At 47.3% G+C, this 19,851-nt stretch overlaps 9 protein-coding genes across 9 annotated transcripts; 6 read left to right on the top strand and 3 right to left on the bottom strand.

Annotated features, from left to right (window-relative positions):
- Positions 1–1,035: 1,035 nt before the first annotated feature.
- Positions 1,036–2,052, top strand: FPSE_07827 (uncharacterized protein; the record flags this gene model as incomplete). The annotated part of the gene is made up of 1 exon (XM_009260945.1): positions 1,036–2,052. The coding sequence occupies one exon, from the start codon at positions 1,036–1,038 to the stop codon at positions 2,050–2,052; it is 1,017 nt and encodes a 338-aa protein (XP_009259220.1).
- Positions 2,053–2,630: 578 nt separating this feature from the next.
- Positions 2,631–3,194, top strand: FPSE_07828 (uncharacterized protein; the record flags this gene model as incomplete). Its single annotated transcript, XM_009260946.1, has 1 exon — positions 2,631–3,194. One exon carries the CDS (start codon positions 2,631–2,633, stop codon positions 3,192–3,194), a length of 564 nt encoding a protein of 187 aa, XP_009259221.1.
- Positions 3,195–3,958: 764 nt separating this feature from the next.
- FPSE_07829 (uncharacterized protein) lies at positions 3,959–5,714 on the bottom strand (the record flags this gene model as incomplete). Its single annotated transcript, XM_009260947.1, has 4 exons — positions 3,959–5,251; positions 5,331–5,578; positions 5,608–5,653; positions 5,709–5,714. The coding sequence occupies 4 exons, from the start codon at positions 5,712–5,714 to the stop codon at positions 3,959–3,961; spliced, it is 1,593 nt and encodes a 530-aa protein (XP_009259222.1).
- A 563-nt stretch (positions 5,715–6,277) lies between these two features.
- Positions 6,278–7,395, top strand: FPSE_07830 (uncharacterized protein; the record flags this gene model as incomplete). Its single annotated transcript, XM_009260948.1, has 3 exons — positions 6,278–6,471; positions 6,537–6,976; positions 7,043–7,395. 3 exons carry the CDS (start codon positions 6,278–6,280, stop codon positions 7,393–7,395), a joined length of 987 nt encoding a protein of 328 aa, XP_009259223.1.
- A 74-nt stretch (positions 7,396–7,469) lies between these two features.
- On the bottom strand, positions 7,470–8,426 carry FPSE_07831 (uncharacterized protein; the record flags this gene model as incomplete). The annotated part of the gene is made up of 1 exon (XM_009260949.1): positions 7,470–8,426. The coding sequence occupies one exon, from the start codon at positions 8,424–8,426 to the stop codon at positions 7,470–7,472; it is 957 nt and encodes a 318-aa protein (XP_009259224.1).
- Positions 8,427–9,173: 747 nt separating this feature from the next.
- FPSE_07832 (uncharacterized protein) lies at positions 9,174–10,739 on the bottom strand (the record flags this gene model as incomplete). Its single annotated transcript, XM_009260950.1, has 1 exon — positions 9,174–10,739. The coding sequence occupies one exon, from the start codon at positions 10,737–10,739 to the stop codon at positions 9,174–9,176; it is 1,566 nt and encodes a 521-aa protein (XP_009259225.1).
- Positions 10,740–13,876: 3,137 nt separating this feature from the next.
- Positions 13,877–15,424, top strand: FPSE_07833 (uncharacterized protein; the record flags this gene model as incomplete). Its single annotated transcript, XM_009260951.1, has 1 exon — positions 13,877–15,424. One exon carries the CDS (start codon positions 13,877–13,879, stop codon positions 15,422–15,424), a length of 1,548 nt encoding a protein of 515 aa, XP_009259226.1.
- Positions 15,425–16,260: 836 nt separating this feature from the next.
- FPSE_07834 (uncharacterized protein) lies at positions 16,261–18,006 on the top strand (the record flags this gene model as incomplete). Its single annotated transcript, XM_009260952.1, has 4 exons — positions 16,261–16,745; positions 16,800–17,362; positions 17,416–17,619; positions 17,678–18,006. The coding sequence occupies 4 exons, from the start codon at positions 16,261–16,263 to the stop codon at positions 18,004–18,006; spliced, it is 1,581 nt and encodes a 526-aa protein (XP_009259227.1).
- Positions 18,007–18,985: 979 nt separating this feature from the next.
- On the top strand, positions 18,986–19,791 carry FPSE_07835 (uncharacterized protein; the record flags this gene model as incomplete). The annotated part of the gene is made up of 2 exons (XM_009260953.1): positions 18,986–19,385; positions 19,433–19,791. The coding sequence occupies 2 exons, from the start codon at positions 18,986–18,988 to the stop codon at positions 19,789–19,791; spliced, it is 759 nt and encodes a 252-aa protein (XP_009259228.1).
- Between the last annotated feature and the right edge of the window lie 60 nt (positions 19,792–19,851).

Raw genomic sequence — 19,851 nt, forward strand, 5'->3', positions numbered from 1 at the left:
ATGCACTACCTGCAGGGTTGAGTGGCGCCACCCCAAAATGACATAACAACGGAAGGTCTGAGCCGACCACTCTGGGTTCAATGCATCGATCGGCAAAGCGATTGGTGAAATCATACGTGAAGTACGATGACTGGAATCATTTTCGCGACAGGCGCATCCCGCGGACAGTTATCTCCGCTAATTACGTGTCCTAGGCTGATGAACATGAATCGTGCATGCTACCTGCTATCCCTGCTTTTTAAACCCTATATGCAAAGTCTTTGCCGTTGCTTGACTGCCAGAGCCCCTGCTGAAACTGCATTTGGCTTATAAGAACCGTATGCAGTACCTTTGTGGAGATCTTGCCGGGCCGGCATTTAGCGTGTGCGGCAGCCATTGCCGAGTTAGCCTTGAGGGCCCCAGCAACGCTGTGCGGCAAGTTTCCCGGTGAAGTCAGTGGATTCTCTCCGTTGTGGTTCTGATGGGGCTGTGCTGTACTGTAGATGGGAAGATTATGTTCTGGATGAGTTCAAGTAGACATATCTTACGACTTTACAGGTTAAGATCGCTGAATGCAGGGGTTAATGACCTGCCGTGTCTGTCTGTAAAGAATTCCGCTAGTGCCGCTTCTCCGGGAGTGGCCGTGCTTATTTGACTAGAGAACACCAAGTTCAATGTGCTGGCATAAGCTCTCAGCTACAAGTGTCTCAACTGTAAATAACATCTGGCTCACAACTTGGACATCATACTAAAATGCCCCAGCCAATTGATACAGCAAAATGTTAATATTACACTCAGAATACACTGATCTTGGAGAGTCAGTTTTAAACCTATAACAGTTCACTTAATACAGTACTAGGTAATATAAACTGTATAGACATTTATTCCGAAAATTCTAACAGTATAGTATATGTCTGTAGCCCGGGTTCTATGTAGGATTAAACTTAAATTTTGCCGACATCCGGACAATAGTTACTGTAGTTAATAAGGAAGTAATATAGATATATAAGTATTATAAATAAGTAAGTATAATAGACTCTACACAGATTAAACAAAATGCCTAAGCCTCAATCTAAACGTTCTTCTTTACCTAATCATATAAAAAGCCGCGGGGAATTAATTGCCTCACTTCAAGCACTGCTCGCCAACGACCATATTGACCTAGAGATTCTCAGGTCCGGTGTCCCTTGGCCCAGCGCTACAGAGATAGCTCAACTATCACATGTTTCCGAAAGCAATGAGGATGCACCAGTGGCAGCTTGTCACTCCTCAAACGAGCCAGTGGTAGTCGATCCAGCTTTGGGTGATGATTCTCATCAAGCCGACATTGATCTGGATGCCAACTGGTTAAGTAATCTCATACCTTACAACGGCGATGAGCTTTCTGAGCAACCAGACTCGTCGCTCTTTTGTTCGCCCCCCGAACGTATGAGTGCCAGTGATAGTAGCAACAACACCGACTACTTGTCACATTTCTCGTCAAGCTCCACCTGTCAGTGGGACAGTCTGCTTGATTCGATCGGATCTCAAACATTTCATGATACAATCAATGTCCTAAGCCCGCATTGCCAAGACTCTGAGGTATCCCAACCCAGTAATCTGGCTGATTACACGCTGGGAGAGGGGCAGCCCGTATCAACTGTGGTGCAGCCACAACACCCGGGCTCCACCGAGAGGGAAGAGAGCGTTAGCAGCATAGCTTCAAGCCAGGTATCACCTCGGAAGCGCCAGCGACCTCATTATGCAATCGAAAAACGATATAGGGCAGGCCTGCAGGAGCGATTTGAGGCGCTTCGGGACTGCGTTGCGTCGTTAAAGAAGACGCAGCACGAACAGCGACTCCCAGGGACAAATGAGGATCTAGCCGAGGGGGACGACGGGGGTAGCGTCAGTGACAGAGCTACCGTAGGGCGTATGAATAAGGCTGAAGTGCTGAACCAAGCAACTCTATACATCCGACAATTGCAGGAAGAGAATGAGGTTATGATGGAGTATATTAAGTTACTGATAAATCAGTTCCGTGTTATGAAACAGGCAATGCAGCAAGCCTTAAAAGTAGATATAAATTATTAGAGGTAGAAGCTTTAGGATATTAAGATTAATAGAGGTAGTAAAGAATTAATTTGCCTTATGTATAGGATCTCAATTTTACAGATTCTATACTAAACCTATTCTATATCTTAGGTAAGGACTAGGTAATCTAAAGAAAAAAGAAAAAAAAACTTAACGGCCCCTCGCTCCTGTCCTGGAGCGTATCCAATGAGCGCAAAGGGCTTTCAGAATCAATTGACATAGTCGTGGGACGACTGGGGAGTATTGGCGCAATAGAGGTATTCGACGAGATATTTGTTCTCACAAAAACCCCCGCATGACCATCAGCTGCTAATTCTGTGAAGTTCCAGATCATACAAAGGATCTCCAGGAATCCCGATAAGTTACGCAATCTCGGTCTTTCACCAGATACAGAGTATACTCGTCTGGTAACTCCGACCGGATGCCCCAGAGAAAGGCAATTTACCGAGGGCGACTACGACCTCCTACCATCTACCTCCACAGCCAATAGGCTAGCCCACATGCATCCCCTCAAACATGAAGTGGAACAGCCTGGTGAGTAAGTCCAGTCGCACGTGTTACCGATGATCCAGGTGAACATGTCCACACTCGCTGCGGACGAGCATGAGGGTGAAGGACGTGCTGATACAAACCGACATGCCTCCACCCAAAGCAACGTGCCGACAGAGCAGAGCCTTTTGCCTCAAGGCGACGAGAGTGTGCCCCCAACTTGCACGAACTGCTTCACTCAAACAACCCCATTGTGGCGGCGCAATCCTGAGAGTCAACCTCTTCGCAATGCCTGCGGCTTGTTCCTGAAGCTTCATGGGGTCGTCAGACCGCTCTCGTTGAAGACGGATGTCATCAAGAAGCGAAGACTTGGCTCTGGTGCCAGCACGCCAGTTGGGGGAACCCGAATATTATCTGCTGGGACAACTGCCAACATACATGAGCCTTCGAATGCTGTAACAACGAACACCATGAGAGACTCAACTTCGTCATGGGGTGCATGGAGCGAACCTGCGGAAGAAAACCCTGTTTCCAGCACACCGCCAACAAGCTACTATGACAATGCTAGTTCTCCAAGCAGCCTCAAGGGCGTTGTGCCCATCGCCGCGGCTCCTCCACATCCAGCGAAAAAGGCATTTAATAAAGATAGTTGAGAGGGCAGAATCTGTGGAGGTGGTCGACTACTCGCTGGCAGTGAAGAAGGTCTCGGTTGATGCACCGGAAGGTTCATCAGTCGAGCTGGACTGCTTCGTTTGAGTCGTAGCAGAGCCAGTTGCGACACTTGACTCACTAGTAGTCAAAATGACTGCAACGGAGCTGGAAGAGGGGCGGCATAGTCCAGCATCAATTAATGAGCCGAGGACTGCAGCAATAACAAACGAATGAAGGAGAGGGCGAACCATCTCTACAGCAATTGTGTTATTTTTCAGTTATACAAAATTCGCGACAATGTGCGGAAAGGAAGGATAAGGGTAGATATAGATTTAATATTTATTTTCCTTCTGAATTTATCCCAATGGTCAGTCTTGATTCGGCTTGGCCGTTATGATTGAGTGCAGATCAACTGAAACTATTAATAAGTAGTTTGCCCGAACTGTATCAAGTGCCTTATTAGTTGACTGTATTTAGAAAGGTTTATCGATAGCCTTGACGTCAGCTGAGCTGAATCCGTTAATTTGACAGGATCATCAGGGGTAACGCCAAAATCATTGTAAAGGCTCAGTGCCCAGGTGGGAAATTAGTGGCGTTCAAGTACTCCTCCTGCCCTACAAAGAAAAATATTTTCTATTTCAGGCCATTTCTTGATCTACAGGAACATTCGCAGTTACCAAGAGCTCTACGTCGCATTGACATTTTTACTGCATCTCGGCCTAGAGTAACAAGAGCAAATCGTTTTATAATTGAGTAAGGTATAACACTACCAGGAATCAGTCCTAACAGACGTTTGGCGGTCAACGCGAATAGTATACTTCGAGTCCTCCACACTCAACAGTGTTACTGTAACATTCCAGCCAGGCACATCAAACGAGCTAACTGGCTTATAGGCAAGAGAATTGCTTCCTTCCAGAGTCAGAGACAGCGCAGCATCATTCTTGTCATCGAAGTTCGCAACGCAGCCTAAAGAGTCAGGTGTAGCATCCAGAACTCGAATAGGGCCACTGCCGGGTGCAGTTCTCGTACCAACCTCAGTAAGTAAGACTCCAGGAGCGCAAAGCTTCTTATCCAGACCATCAGCAGTGCGAACTTCGGCTACAAGAGCAGAAATCTCGCTGCCTGCAATCACGACGGCCTTCTTTCCACCATCAACAGCAAGGGGAGTAAGGACATGCTTCGTGCTGCCGGCCTCAAGAACGCAATCTACAGCCTTGTCCTCGATCCATCCCAAGCGATACTTATCCCAGGCAAAATAATCAGGCGCCATGCCTTCAGTCTGGGACATGACACCAAAGCCTCCCGTATAAAAGCCTGTGTAGCTGTCGAATGAATAGTAATCTGGTAGGCAAAAGGCATGACCCGTTTCATGAACCATGGTCATCGCAATCAGATCCCAGTCGGCGGCACCAAGTGTCACAGTCTTCTTAGCTACCTGCTTACCCTGACGCGTCGAGACAGGGTCGTAATAGGTTATAGAGCGAGAGATGTAATTTGCTGCCTGGCTTGTTGGAATCACATAAAGGACGTCCACTTTGGCGGGGGGCGGGCGAGTGCCTTCGGCCGTGAAAGCATCAAGGGCGTCCTGGATATAACGATCATGTCGCCAAACGCCAGCTCCTCTGCCTAGCCAGTCATACTCAGACGCCGCCTTGGGCATGCGGTAGTACTGAGAGGTATCGGCTTTTATGTTGAGCTTCAGCTTGTTGTAGCTAGACTTGGTATACCAGTCGACAGTTGGGGGCACCAGCTTGTCGTGCAAAGCCTTGAGCGAGTCGGGATCTTCGTCTTTAGCATCTGGGAAATCCACAAACATAACAAAAGCCGACGGATTTCCTGTGCCCTTGACACAGCCGTCGCGGAAATCGAAACCCATGCTGAACATGAAATCCTTAGGCGAGGGTAACTTGCATGTTGGCTTCCATATGTAATCTCCGCGAGTCGGGAGAGTACCGTTGGTTGTGTCGTTACCGTTGAGATCCTGGCCGAAAGCTGTAGCAGCCAGAGCTAAAAGAACAGTGCTTAACGCAAGCATATTGATGGATGATCCTATCATGAACTAGGGCAATAGCGAAGCAAGGTGATAGTTAATTAGGCATGCATCGAGCAAAGGAGCAGCAGTATATATAAGAACTGACCCTGAGTAGAAAAGTTATGCGAAGGACGGGAGTCGTCCTTGAAAGGGTTAGTCCATATAGCATCCGGCTGTTCTTTTCTCGTATAGCTCTTTGTCCAATGGGAACTGCTGAGACGTAAGGAAAGGTGGGTTCTTTGAAACCGGGTCTAGGGAGCCGAAATGACGCCAAGGAGTCAACCCAGCGCTGCGTCGTATTGTATCGGCAGAAGCGAGCTGTCAAGTCGGTCAAGTGTCGAGCCGTACGTGTATCTAAATAAAGATTGCTCATGTACACTAACAAGAGAGCAGATCGGAAGATTGCGAGAACATCTTCTCTTCAAGCGACTGTTTCCGAAGTAAGAAAGCCTTGGAATGTATCATGGCAGATGGGACTACTTACCGACATGCTGTGCAGGCTTGGGAGGCTTCATGAGACATCCTGATCCGTCGATAACACAATTGTCAACACAATATAGCGGTCTTTGTCCGCCTGAAAACCCAGCAAATGCCGCTCGTCAAGGCTGGACAAAGATTTTAAATATCTAAGAGGGTTATGGCACCGACAGATGCGCTATGTCCTCTCGAGAGAAGCGGCCCCACCCGGCTTCTGTTTACAAGCCAAGTGATGAGCTATACCTTTCTTAGCAGTAAATGTACTACAGTAATCCCAAGTACTTGAACAGGCAAGTTATCATCGAAACATATACTATGGAAAAAGCCGCAGTTTAATCATGCCCCTCAAACCATGATATTGAGGGGAAGTGGATATATTTGCAGACAATGACAAGTAAACATCAGCTATCATCAGGGATCTCGCGCCGGGGTCAAAACGATATGTGCAGGGAAGCTGTTGTTCCGATTATCCGCCTTTGAGTTTTGGTACCCCTCTCTTTGATCTTGTTTCTTGTGTCTGATCATACCACTAGTCTATCGTGGTCCAAAGGACAAATTCAAGATCCATTACCCACAATGACAGTGTCAGAATCTACCGATATACCAGGTCAACACGTTCGCGTGGCCGTCATACAAGCTGAACCAAAATGGCTCGACCTGCAGGGCTCTGTCGAAAAGGCTTGCGCTCTGATTGCCGACACAGCTAAAAATGGCGCCCAGTTGCTGGCCTTTCCCGAGTGCTGGGTCACCGGATATCCTGCTTGGATCTGGTAAGCCAGAACCCTCCGAGTCCAGTTCTTGCTATATAGCAATTGTAACACCAATTTGGTCACAGGACGCGACCATTGGACCCAGACCTGACCTGCCGATACATCAAGAATTCCCTACGCACCGACGGACCAGAGATGGCCAAGATTCAACAATGTGCAGCAGATAACAACATTGTAGTTGTGCTCGGGTTCTCGGAGAACTCACACAACACTTTGTATATCTCGCAGGCAACTATCAATTCCAATGGAGAGATCCTAGCTCTTCGACGCAAGATCAAGGCTACTCACATGGAGAGAACCATTTTTGGTGACGCTTCTGGGGATGCTCTTACCAGCGTTGTTGATACTGGGATTGGCCGCATAGGAGCGTTGTCTTGCTGGGAACATACTCAACCTTTGCTGAAGTATTATCTCTACAGTCATCGTGAGCAAATCCACGTTGCTGCGTGGCCACCGCTATATCCTTATCAGAGTGAAAGGGAGCTATGGTCTATGACTAAAGAAGGTATGCGATACATGCTCAACCATGTATATCACTGCCATTCATAATTTCACTAACGTGACGATGCAGGTTGTAGAGCATTGTCTCAAGTATATGCCATCGAATCCCAGGCCTTCGTCCTACATGCAACATCCGTCATCAGTGAAGAAGCAACGAAGTTGATGGGCACCGAGGGTGGCGCTATCATGAATCGCCCTGGAGGCGGTAGCTCGGCTATCTTTGGTCCTGATGGAAGGACCATAACGGAGGATCTTCCAGAGACTGAGGAGGGTGTTTTGTACGCCACTCTAAATATGGATGAGATTCTGAAAAGTAAGAGTTTCATTGATGTCTGTGGCCACTACAGTAGGCCTGACATGCTTTGGCTTGGTGTGGACAAGGAGGTTAAGAAGCATATTTCACACAAGGAAGAGCGAATATAGAGTCTTTTAAGGTACCCTCGCCTATTCATCAAAACATCTTCAAGACGAACATGTCAACCCAGTTATCTATAGTACTAGACGGGAACATATTTCTCCAGCCACTTCTTCATAACAACTGTTGCCGGGTATTCCTCGTCGCCAATTCTCAAGACCAACGCCACATGTCCTTCAAAACCCTCTCCTTCAAAGACATGTAGATCAGCCCTTGTACCCGCAGCTTTCAAGGCGGCAGAGAACTCTACCGCCTGTCGAATATCTCCCTTGCGCTGGACATGGAGAAGAAGAAACCCGCGAGCGTTGGGTCCGGCTGCATTTAGCGTGGGTGACATTGCATCTAGTGTCTCTGGATCGCTTCCTAGTCCGTGGAGCATGTTCGTGACGATTGATCCCGTGTTGTCGGCGATAGAAGCAGCGGCATTGTAGTTTGAGCCGTCAAGCGCAATGACCCCTTGCAAACAACTTATATCGAATCCCGCTTTTTGCGCATAGCTTGAATCGGTACCGACCAGGCTGACAACATGGGCTCCAGAGCTATGGCCCATCAAGACCACACTTTCGGGGTTGATACCAAGCGACTGAGAGTTTTCCATTATGTATGCCACCGCGTCAGCAACCTCTTGAACCTGCTCCTTGACTGTGACACTTGGGATGAGTGCGTAGTCAATGGAGGCAAATGCGTATCCAAGATCGTTCAAGTATTTGACTTTCAGTGAACCAACAGAGTCGAGATAAGTACCGATTGTCCAACTTCCACCATGGACAAAGACAACAACTGGCGCGTTGCGGGAATTGGAAGTAGGTTCCCAAAAGCGTAGGCGTTGGGTTTCTTTCTGTCCAAACACAATGTCCCTCCCTCCTTGTGGAACATCAGCGTTCATTTCAGCCATCAGCTCTTGGGCTCTTTCAAGAGTTATGTCTTCATTTGTATCTTGATAAATTGAAAGGCCGGTAATTTCGGTACCCCGTGCGGCCACGGCGTCCAGATTGAACTTGTTGGTTGAAGTTTCTGACGAGAGAGCAGTGGAGGCCATTTTCGAGGTGTTGGTATTGAAAGTTGATAAAAGAAGATTATAATGGAATTGAGTTGTGATGGGTAAGAGCGAGGAGGGTTAGGGAAATGCTCTTAGTATATGTTATTGTTGCTGCCTGCGAGGTATACGTAATGAGCCTGGTGATAACGACCGGAGATAAAGCTGGTGATAACATGTTTCTCTTGCTCGGGTAGATAAGCCGGACTTCTCTACTTCCTCCTCAGATTCCACTACATCATTTACGGTATTAGTGCTCCGCTGGTCCCAGTGTATTATCGGCGATTGCCATTTTTGTGACTTTGACCCGGTCAATCTGAACTATCAACGCGGAATGGTTCGCGACGACATGAATGCCTTTCCAACATCGATCGCTTGGTGATTCTACACTGGCAATATTTTTCTCCGCGAGCTTCATCGTCTGGGAGCTATCTTGTTCAAGTAACTTTCCATTATAGTGTTGATGTTAATCCTACATCCAAAGGGTTAACCCAAACTGCCGCTGCTGGTGTGATGGAAAGACTTGATCCTAGAGTCTGGGGACAATTATACAATTGTATTGTCAGAAACCTTGAGGAATTCTGAGGCACAGAATCATAAGATGAGAGGCAGACGCCGGTATTCCTCAGATACAGTCTTTTATTATCGATGCTTGTCTCATAACAACTTGCTAGTCTAGTTTCTTGCAAAATTGTTCTTAATCATGGAATTAGATAAAAACAGGAGAGCGAATTAATAGTCTTCTTATCGTCATCTGAATCGCGGTTTCTTTTCATGTCGCCAAAATGTACTCAGTCCTTGACCATGAGGACTGTCATAGAAACTTGGAGCATGAACCGGATTGCGCCACGACAACTCCACCTCGTCTACTTCCTCATCATAAATAGATGGTGATTCCAAAGTCCGTCCGGCCCAGTAGTCTTGCCATTCTGGCGATCGCCGTCGTTTGGACACGTTATTTTCCGAAGGGCCAAGGTCCCAGGCCTGTTGACGTTGTTCCGCCAGAGTGTCGGTGTCCGGGAAATGTACGTCTACCGGCGGATATAATCTGGTATCGTCGCAGAGTATCCACGCGCGTTGTCGAAAGATCTTGAGCTGATCATATGGGATACTTGCATAATCCGGTTGTTGCTCTCTATCACTCCAAATTGGACTTGAAATATCCCAGTCAGAATATGGACTTCCTTCCTCTTTGATAAGCATCGCTGGAAGACGAATGTGCGTATGGCGCAAAATCGAATTCTCAGGATGATCTTTAAAGAGAAAGCGTCCCCGGATATGTCGGTAGTATGTACTATGATGACAATAGATGGAGTATATCCAGCGCCGCATGTTCCGGGTACCTTCAGGACCTTTACCCATGTGTGTTAACAAATGGAACAAAAGGTCAAGTCCTTGACAGGCTGTCCAAATGGTCAAGAACGTGCACTCTCGTGGCATTCGCATATCCTTGAAGTACTCGTGAGATTTCACGTACATATTGTCTGGATAAAGAAGGCTCTTCCTTCTTGGGTCTGTAGTTAGAAACGCAGGGTATTTGTCAGCCCAGGCTACGTGTGCGAAGATGGCACCGTAGCAGGTTTGGATATAATCCCAGACACAATGAATGGACTCGTAGAGCCAAGGATCAGTCTCCTGCCAAGAACCTTGAGCAATATTCCAGTAGTGCTCTGGTCGTTGTGACTTGTCATCTTCATCCGACGAAGAAGTTGATTCGTCTTCTTCATCCGACGAAGAAGTCGTCTTCCCACAAATGGCCATTTTCACGTGTGGATCGAATACCTTGCATAAGAGCTCGAATTTCAGGAAGGCTCGAAACAGTCGATATCTCTCCGTCGGCGTCAAGTCATCCAGGGTGACTCTCTTGTTGGTATTGGTGTATGTGATTTTTGGAAGGCTGAGATATTCTAGCGCAAGAGCAGGCGACGTGGCTTTGGACATGTAATCCTCAATGAATAGTCCCACCCGGGAGAAGAGGCGATCAAGCTTTGCGATGCGATTTTTCTTTGGCTTTTTGAAGGGATCGGGGAGCGTGTTTGCGGCCCATCGGTTGAAATGAACCTTTATCGCACGGTTGTTGCGTCTCGCGTTGTTGAACCCCATGATGCCCATGGCGTCTTCGAGTAGCCCTTTGTCGTCATCACCTGCTTGTGTCAGCTTCGATATGTAGGTGCGCAAAAGTGTGTCTTTATGCTGCTGATGACACCTTAGCATGGCCGGAGATGCGCTGATGAGTCTCCAAATGGTTGTGTGGGAATAGATGTTCTCCATGATAAGGAGACAAATCTCCGCAGGCAGGGTTTGAAAGACGTCCATGTTGTCGATGATTCTGGTCGATATCTGTTGCGTCGAGTCGAGGGTGTTCTGGTACAGAAGAGGAATCAGAAGGATGTTTAGGAGGGCAGACGAGGACTTAAATAGCTGTAATGATAAAGTTTAAAGAGTCTGCCTTTTATTTAACTTGGTGGGTTGTTGAGCAGTGCTTTTGTATTGTGCGGGAATAAGGTTGCATTTATGCCCTACTTTGTATGACTCTTGATGCAGGGCGCCGAAGGCATATTTTGCTTGAACGTGTACCCACCACTCAATGCATCACAGTTTTAATATGACTCTTTTTCCAAACCTAAAAGTAACCCTATTAATTTCGTCTCTTGTGAGTTCAGATGCCCAACTTTTTATACCTACCCTGCAGAGTGGGGAGTCGATTTGACTTAGCTCTGACGTGATTACTAATGAGAAGCACGTAACGAAACGCCAACACTAATAGCCAAGTACTCAGCTGAAAGTTAACATTTACATCACTCACAGTAAAACTAACTTTATATCACAGCACAGTTCTGAGTCCTATCAACAAGAGACTAATGACTTGCATTTCACTATTGCTTTGATTGAGAGTAAACGCCAATGCCCCCGCCAAGGTCCGCCAACACTTGCACGCAATGTCGTGTTCGCAAGGTACCATTTGCCTCCTTCTATCATCTGAGTATAAGATTCTAACTCAAGCTACAGGTTAGATGCGATGGCGGCCCAGACTCATGCTCCAATTGTGAGCGACTAGGGTTTAGTTGTGCTTTTGCTACCATGTCTCCAAGCCATCCTGAGCGTCGCCGCGGCTCTCGGGCCTGTGTTCAGTGTCGCAGTCAGAAGACCAAGTGCTCGGGCGAATTACCCACATGCGCGTCCTGTCGTTTGAGAGATAAAGACTGCTTGTATCCCGATAATAGAAGATCCAGTCGAGCTTCAAAACGATCTCCGAGTATCAGCAACCAGTCCGCCCATTCTGAAAGTTCGCCGATACCTTCGCGGCTTCACCAAACATCCCCTCCCAACTTGTCGACAAGTGATGGAAGCTTCACATTGTTATACAATGAATCAGAGTTACCTGTGGTGTCCAGTCACCTCCCAGAGCCATCGCCTCAACAATCGTCGTCTTGGAGAGGTTCTGTATCCGACCCGATATCCAACCAAGTCGGTGATGGAAATCGCTTAATGCCTTTACCGCCTATGCGAGACCGCCTGCAACTAGTTACGGACTTCTTCCGTCATATTTACCCTCTACCTTCGTATGCCTTTTTGAATGAGGTTTCAATAACTCAACGCTGTCTTGACGGAAGCCTGGACGAAACCCTCCTTCTGGCTATTTGTGCAATATCTTCATTCCATCTTCAGTACTCCAAGTACCACCCAGCTTCGACGTTATCATGGATTCAGCGAGCCGAAGACATAATATGGTCTCGAATCGAGCAACCTACAATCTTCAAAACTCAAGCACTTCTTCTAGTTGTTCACTATAGAATCGACACTGGATCGTTTCAGCGTGCTTATATGTTGTTTGGTATCGCTGGCCGTGCAGCTAGTGCTTTGAGGTTACAGTACGAGAGGATCGATCTTGGGCCCGTAGCGCAAGAGATTCGCCGACGAATGATGTGGTGTATGATGCTTATCAATTGTCGATTCTCTATTGGGCTTCCAGAATCAGAGGTTTGCTCGCCTGATCTCATCTATCTCAAAATGCCATGCGGCGAGGAGGAGTTTCACGCCGATAATGAATCAGCTATTGGCGACGGCCCCTCGACGTTAGATGGAATATCCGAAAACAGGCTTCTCGCAACTCACATCAGCGAGACGATGATATTACGCGACATCATGAGGCTTATGAGACAAGTCCGTCTTTCATCCCACCCTATGCCACAACTCCCCGATCTAGTCGATGAATTTGTTAAAATGCTACAACAACTTCAGATTCCACCTTATAGCTATGAGGAGCTGAAACGATATGCCTCGTCGAGATGGCTTACTCGATATCTGACGGTACATCTAACTTGGCACCAAACTCACTGCGATGCGTACAGGCTCTTTCTATCAGGCTACCGCGAAGCAGCTTCCGAGGCCGTACTGGCATCCTGCGCACCAGCACATATCACCACAGGTGCCAGACTTTGTCTTCATCATGCTCGGGCGAATATCGCTATTTTGAAGGACTTCTCAATGCTTGGACATGTGTTACGTTTATCTCACCACACAGTGGCCATCTGCGCGTACCACGCGTGCCGCCTTATCCTCTTCCTGAGCAGTTCTCCGCTGATCCCCTCCGAATCCAACCTCACACTACAAGGGGCATGCGACCAAGCTTCTCAGATCCTGGAGTTGCTCAAACGTTTGTATAAGCACTCAGCTGTAGAACAACATATCATCAGGGATCTAGAATCTTTGATCCAGTTGCACATGGCTGGTAAGACTGACGACCGACAAGAATCGCCCGAACAAGGTAATGGCAATAATCAACAGCCCCGCTTCGCTGTAACGGTTCGCAAGCACAAAAGTCTGGGGGTGCATAGCGTGCTACGACGAGCGGGCTTTGATGACGATAGTGCGGAGGCTGGGGTACCACCCGGGCAAGCTTTACCCCAGGTTCAGTCAACTGTCATAGGACCAGAATTGCTCCGAGGATCACACGAGATGGAAACTCGGCAACCCGAAATTGGCTCAGCAAGCGATGGTCACCTAGCATTGGACATGCTGATGCAAGCCGCTATGGGACCTAGTCCAGGTCCGCCATTGACCAACATTCCAATTGAGCCTTTTAGTCTTGGTCCTTGGGATGCACTAAACGAGTGGCCATACCAAGGTAATTTTTCGCCGAGATCCGATACGGATTACTTTTGATGGAGGCTACAAATTGCCTTTTGGTCTGTTCGCCGATTGCCGATCCCCCGCTTCTCCCCTCCTCCAAATGAAACTTGGGGTTCAGCGAGTACCGAGTAGGACCGGAGGAAGTTGTGATGAGGGTTCTTGTCTTTTCTCTTTAAACTATTCATGATATTGGATTTTCAATTTCCAGGATTTCGTTGCTCTTATTTCTTCGCGATAACTTCCTGACACCTCAAAGACTACACCTTAATTGTTTGTCTCACGAAATAGCTGAGTTCATCATCAATACAATCACATCCAAGATGCCGTCGTCTGCTCCGAACATCGTTTTTATCATGGCCGATGACCATGCAGCCAAATCCATATCATGTTATGGTGCAGGTATCAACAACACTCCCAACCTCGATCGTATTGCCAACGAAGGAATGCGTTTCGATCATTGCTATGTCACCAACAGTATCTGCACACCTTCCCGAGCTGCCATCCTCTGCGGTACACACAACCACGTCAATGGAGTAATGACGCTCGACTCGAAGATCAACAAGAGGCTACCCAATGTTGCTAAACAGCTCAAGTCAGGCCCTGCGGCCTACCAAACAGCCATGGTGGGCAAGTGGCATCTTGGTGAGGGCGAGGACCACGAACCCACTGGTTTTGACTACTGGAGCGTCGTGCCTGGCCAAGGTGAATACTGGGATCCTCAGTTCATCGAACCTTCTGGCACGTCTCGATTTCCCGGTTACGCGACCGATATCATTACAGATAAATGCATAGATTGGATGGAGAAGCGCGACAAGTCACGACCCTTCTTTCTCATGTGTCATCATAAGGCTCCGCATCGATCTTGGGAGTACGATCAGAAACATAAAGACCTTTACAAAGACCCCGTGCGTCTGCCCGATACCTTCACCGACGATTATAAAAACCGCGCCAATGCTGCCAAAGTGGCCAAGATGAAAGTCGCAGAAGACCTGACCTACACCGACCTGGGCATTGTGCAGCCAGAAGGTCCCAGAAGTCAGACGGGCGAAAAGATGATTGATGTTTGGTGGTGGAACGATCGCAAGATCCCTGCACCTGACGACGTCACCGGGTTGAGACTTATCTGCAAGGAAACAGCTCAAGTGTTTACCTTTAAAACCAAACAAGAGCTCGCAGAGTGGAAGTTCCAACGCTACATGCAGAGGTATCTTCGGACGATCCAAAGCATTGATGATAATGTTGGCCGTATGCTTGATTGGCTTGACAAAGAAGGCCTTGCAGAGGATACCATTGTTGTCTACACATCAGACCAAGGATTTTTCCTCGGTGAGCATGGCTGGTTCGATAAGCGATTCATGTATGAGGAGAGCTTTCAAATGCCTTTCATGATCCGGTATCCACGAGAAATCACGCCCAAGTCGGTATGCGGCGATATCATCTGCAATGTCGATTTTGCACCTACGTTTCTCGACTTTGCCAACACGCGTATCCCTACATACATGCAGGGAGTATCTTTCCGGTCACTTGTCCAGGGCAAGACACCATCAGACTGGCAACAAGTTGCCTACCATCGCTACTGGATGCACCGAGATGTCATTCATGAGGCCTATGCCCACTACGGTGTTCGTGATCAGCGGTACAAATTGATATACTGGTACAATGAGGGATTTGGACTTGAAGGTACAAGGGAGGGAGGTCAAGAAAGAGAATGGGAGTTATTTGACTGCCAGGAAGATCCACTGGAGCTGTTCAATTGCTACAAGGACCCTGAATACGCTGATGTTGTTCGACGGATGACGCAGATGTTGGAGGACAAGATGGCGGAGATTGGAGATGAGCCTGTCCACAAACTACTTGGCTCCGTGTGAGCGAAAATTGACTTGATCACTACCCCTGATAATAAGGTTACCATCTTTAAATACACTTTTCAAGACTTGATCACTACATACAGCTCATAATGAAATGGATCTAAATTACATCGCTCTCTATTACTTTCCATTAGTTCAAGCGTCAGAAAGTATAACTCAGTTAAGTTCCAGTAAGCATGTGTCTGGCTCAATCAGGTGGTAATTCTCTTCAACTAGTTTCACAGCCATTCGATAGAACCATCATTCTTAGTAACTACCTATAATGCCTTTTTCCTTTTTAGCCCACTAAAGAGCTCAATTTAATGTCGCTTGTATTCCCGTCTTGTATCAGTCCCTCTTCTCTCTATTCTTTGGCTCAACGTCGCACTCAGCAATATGAATTAGCCTCAATTACGGATCAGGAAAACGTTCTCCGCTTGTAATATTTGTCAATTGCCATAATGGATAATAATGACGAGCTACCTTAGTCTCAGAAAGTGGTTTACCGAGCGTTTGTAAATATCTGCCGAGGCAAGCCACCGTCCGCCGAGTAGCGAGTCACCAATCAGATCATCAGGATCACCGACAACCGTAGTAGATCAGCTGGCACATCAGGGAAGGATGCAAGCACGTCAATAAAGGATACTAGCACATAAGAAAAGAAGGCTAGTTGTTGTGGGGTGGGATCGGGAGCTGAAAGAAACCTGGGGTAAGTATTATGACAAGACGGTGTCAACGATGGCTGCCATTGTGGTTCATAAATAGCCCAAGGCCACTTACAAAACGATCAACAGCAGCTCGAAGCACCTGGATTCTGCCTTCACATATCTTGTAACTACTTTTTCTTCTCCGTTATCATGTCTACAGAGAAGGGCTCCATCTCCTACATGGAGGAACAGCCTCCCAAGAACCTCAAAATGTTGAGCGAGCAAGATGCAGCAGCCAATGAAGCCCAGCGCGTCGACACAACTTTAACAGCAAAGCAGGCATTCAAGTACTACTACAAGGCCGTGGCTTGGAGTGTAGCAATGTCAATGTCAACAATCATGGAATCCTACGGTTTGCTCCTGATGAACTCGTTCTTCGCCTTTCCCCAGTTCCAACAGAAGTATGGAGTGCAACTCCCCAACGGTTCCTACTCTGTCCCAGCAAAATGGCAGTTGGCACTTACCATCACCAGCAATATTGGGCTGATAATTGGCGTTTTTGCCAATGGCTACTGTGCGGATCGATGGGGGTTGAGGAAAGTCATGCTCGTCTCGCATGTTTTCTTTGCAGGGTTTGTGTTTATCAACTTTTTCGCCGAAAATGTTGAAACTCTTGTCGTCGGAACTCTTTTAGTGTAAGTCATCACGCCAGGGTCTTATCTCACAAACGTCTAAATAACCCTTTATAGATCCATTCCATGTGGCTTCTTCGCTGCTGCAACTCCATCGTACGCGGCTGAGGTGTCTCCATTACGTTTAAACGGATATCTGACAGTTTATGTCAACCTATGCTGGGTAATGGGAAAGATGATCTCTTTCGGCGTTCTGACTTCAATGCTCCGTAACCCAACAGAGTGGTCCTACCGCATCCCCTTTGCCATTCAATGGGGCTGGCCCCCATTCATGATTGTCGCCACATATCTCGCCCCCGAGTCACCATGGTGGTTAATCAGAAATGGTCGTGTCGAAGAAGCTGAGAAGAATCTCGGACGTCTATGTTCTGCGCCGGTTGATGTCATTGACCCCAAGAACACAATCGCAATGATGACTCGCACAATTGAGACGGAGCGAGACATGAACATTCAAGGATCCTACCTTGATTGCTTCAGAGGAGAGAACCTGCGCCGAACCGAGATTGCCATGGTCAGCTGGGGTTGTCAGATTCTTCCAGGTTTTGCAATCCAGAACTACATCACATACTTCTTTACTCTTGCGGGTTTGTCGTCGGGTGATTCATTCAAGCTTTCTCTAGGTGGGTAGCCTTGTCTAAAGTACGATAAAGCATTTGCTAATTTGCATGACTAGGAAATGCTGGCCTCGCATTTGTTGGTACCGTTTCATCGTGGTTTATGATGACACGTTTCGGCTGGCGTACCCTTTATATGGGTGGACTATGTGCCATGTTACCCATCATGAGCCTTGTCGCTTTCCTCGATTTTGCAACTAAAGATAAAGATAATATCCGCTGGGCTCAATCGGCTCTCCTTCTAGTTTGGTTCTTCTGTTACGGTAAGATATTTTTTAACCACAGAATTCATGAGATCACCGCTGATAATTTTAACTGAAGGCATCTCTATCGGCCCCATCCCCTATGGCATCGCGGCCAACGTCGGGGCTTCCAACCTTCGTGTCAAGACCATCTCACTCGCTCGCAATACTTATTACTTTCTGTCCATCATCAACGTCATTGTGGCGCCGTATTTATTGAACCCACAAGAAGCGAACTTAAAGGGCAAGGCAGCTTTTCCTGCTGCGGGACTAACTATTGTTCTTCTTGTCTGGACTTTCTTTAGACTGCCTGAAGTGAAGGGACTTACTGCCGAGACTCTAGACCACCTTTTTGAGAACAAGGTGTCGGCTAGAAAGTTCAGAGATGCTGCAAAAGATTATCAGTAGGATATTTGTTCAGTTGCGCAGTTGAGGCGAATATTGGTTATTGAGATGAATTTTTCACTCTTAAGTAAATGTCCCCTCGCCTTTCATACCAGACCAGTCATCCGTGAGAGTGATCAGGAATAACTGGTTCAGTATCCAAGTTAAGAAAGACTCATGTATGATTTGGGTACATTTGACATCGTTCACGCTCCACTATTGCTAGAGTTTCCTTCCAATTAGCCACAGGTTGCGTTGTTATCTCTAGTTTACCGCTCTCGGGTACTATGCGAATTCCCGATGTCCAATATGTGAGGCCGAGTTTCGCTAACGAGATATGGAAGGAACTCTTGTCAACTTTTTATTAGGGCCTTATGCTTGATCACATCTCTGTGGCTAGTGGAGTATTTTCAGGGGTGCATTGCTAGTTCCAACGCTAAGCTCGTGGTTTCGCTCTCAGAAACCAACAACGGTGGATTTGTTCCGATTAATGTGGCCTGTTGCTTGACCGCTTGGGCGTCAGAGCAATACCAGAACGCCGTTGTGTTGATGGCGAGCAGCGACAGTGGACCGAGGTAGCATTTAGCGATGTGTATCGGAATTGAAAGGTTACTACCTTGTCGTTTATTAATTGCCTTTTCGCAAGCCCGATTGCTTATCCATGACATTCTCCTGCCAGCCACCGCGACAGAGTTCCCAGAACTCGTGATACATGGATGTGTTGAACTTGGTCAAGGCTTCCATCGAGACATCATATCGAATGCAGCCAGAAATATAGCTTCGGAGGTTTTGTCTGTGCCACTGCAACGTAGCAGCTATTACGTGAACTTCTGCATCCTTTGCTTAGAACCAACAGACAGTTACACAAAGAATGGGTTGGCGAAATTAATACTCCACTCATGCACGGTTCGCACTTATTTATATAAATAAAAGCTCTCAGAGCCCCGTTGGGTTGTGATGCGCAATTGTTTCGTTCGACCCAGCCTCTGGTCCCTCTACAACCATGATATTGTTCAGCCTCATACTTGCTCTTGGCCTCATGGCGACAGCCGACAGCTTCAAATTCCAGTCGGAGGAATATGTCTACAGTGATTATTTCGACAAACGCTGCTTCAAAGCGTTAACAGGCGACATTGAATGCAACGACCGGACCAGGATGTTAGGGAGTTCTGCTGTCGCGGGCTGGGTCGGGAGTAATGCAACCGCTGACGGCGCATGTACCTCGACTTGCTTTGATTCACTTCAAAGATGGAACGAGTCTGTTACCAAGGAATGCACCAGAGACATGAACAGAGCCTACCCCCCGCGTCAACTTGAAGATACAGTCAAATTGGCCAACGAGGTGCGGCAAATGTGGAACGCGACCTGTATTAGGGATACCAAGTCGGGTCGGTATTGCTTTGGTCCGTATCTAGTGATCAACTCTGTGACGCAAGACTAACCTTCTTAGATGTCGTGGACGAGATACGCGGATCACAAACATACGGCAAGAAAACACCATTTAAAGAACCATGCCATCCCTGCTACGGCATGGTTGTCAGTGCGATGTTGAATTCCTCGATAGAAGTCGAGGTATGGAGCTTGGATAATGATTACTGGAAAGGCCAACTTGAACTTGTCCATGACAAATGCGGAGGTCCAGATAAGATTGAGAAGAACCTCGAAGAACAGAGGATATACAACGCTTCTCATCCCAGGGAGCCAGAGTTGATGAAGAATAATGGTATGACGTCTAGAGTCAACCACATAGGGGTCTGGATTGCAGTGCTCATCTATGGATGTAGTGTCTTCATGTCACAAACCATTTAGCTTGAACTTTAGTAGCCTGCCACTGTTGCAACTTGACATTTGACTTCATTATGTCCAACC

The sequence above is a fragment of the Fusarium pseudograminearum genome, chromosome 1 (genome assembly GCF_000303195.2).
Source record: "Fusarium pseudograminearum CS3096 chromosome 1, whole genome shotgun sequence".
In the NCBI taxonomy this organism is placed as follows: domain Eukaryota; kingdom Fungi; phylum Ascomycota; class Sordariomycetes; order Hypocreales; family Nectriaceae; genus Fusarium; species Fusarium pseudograminearum.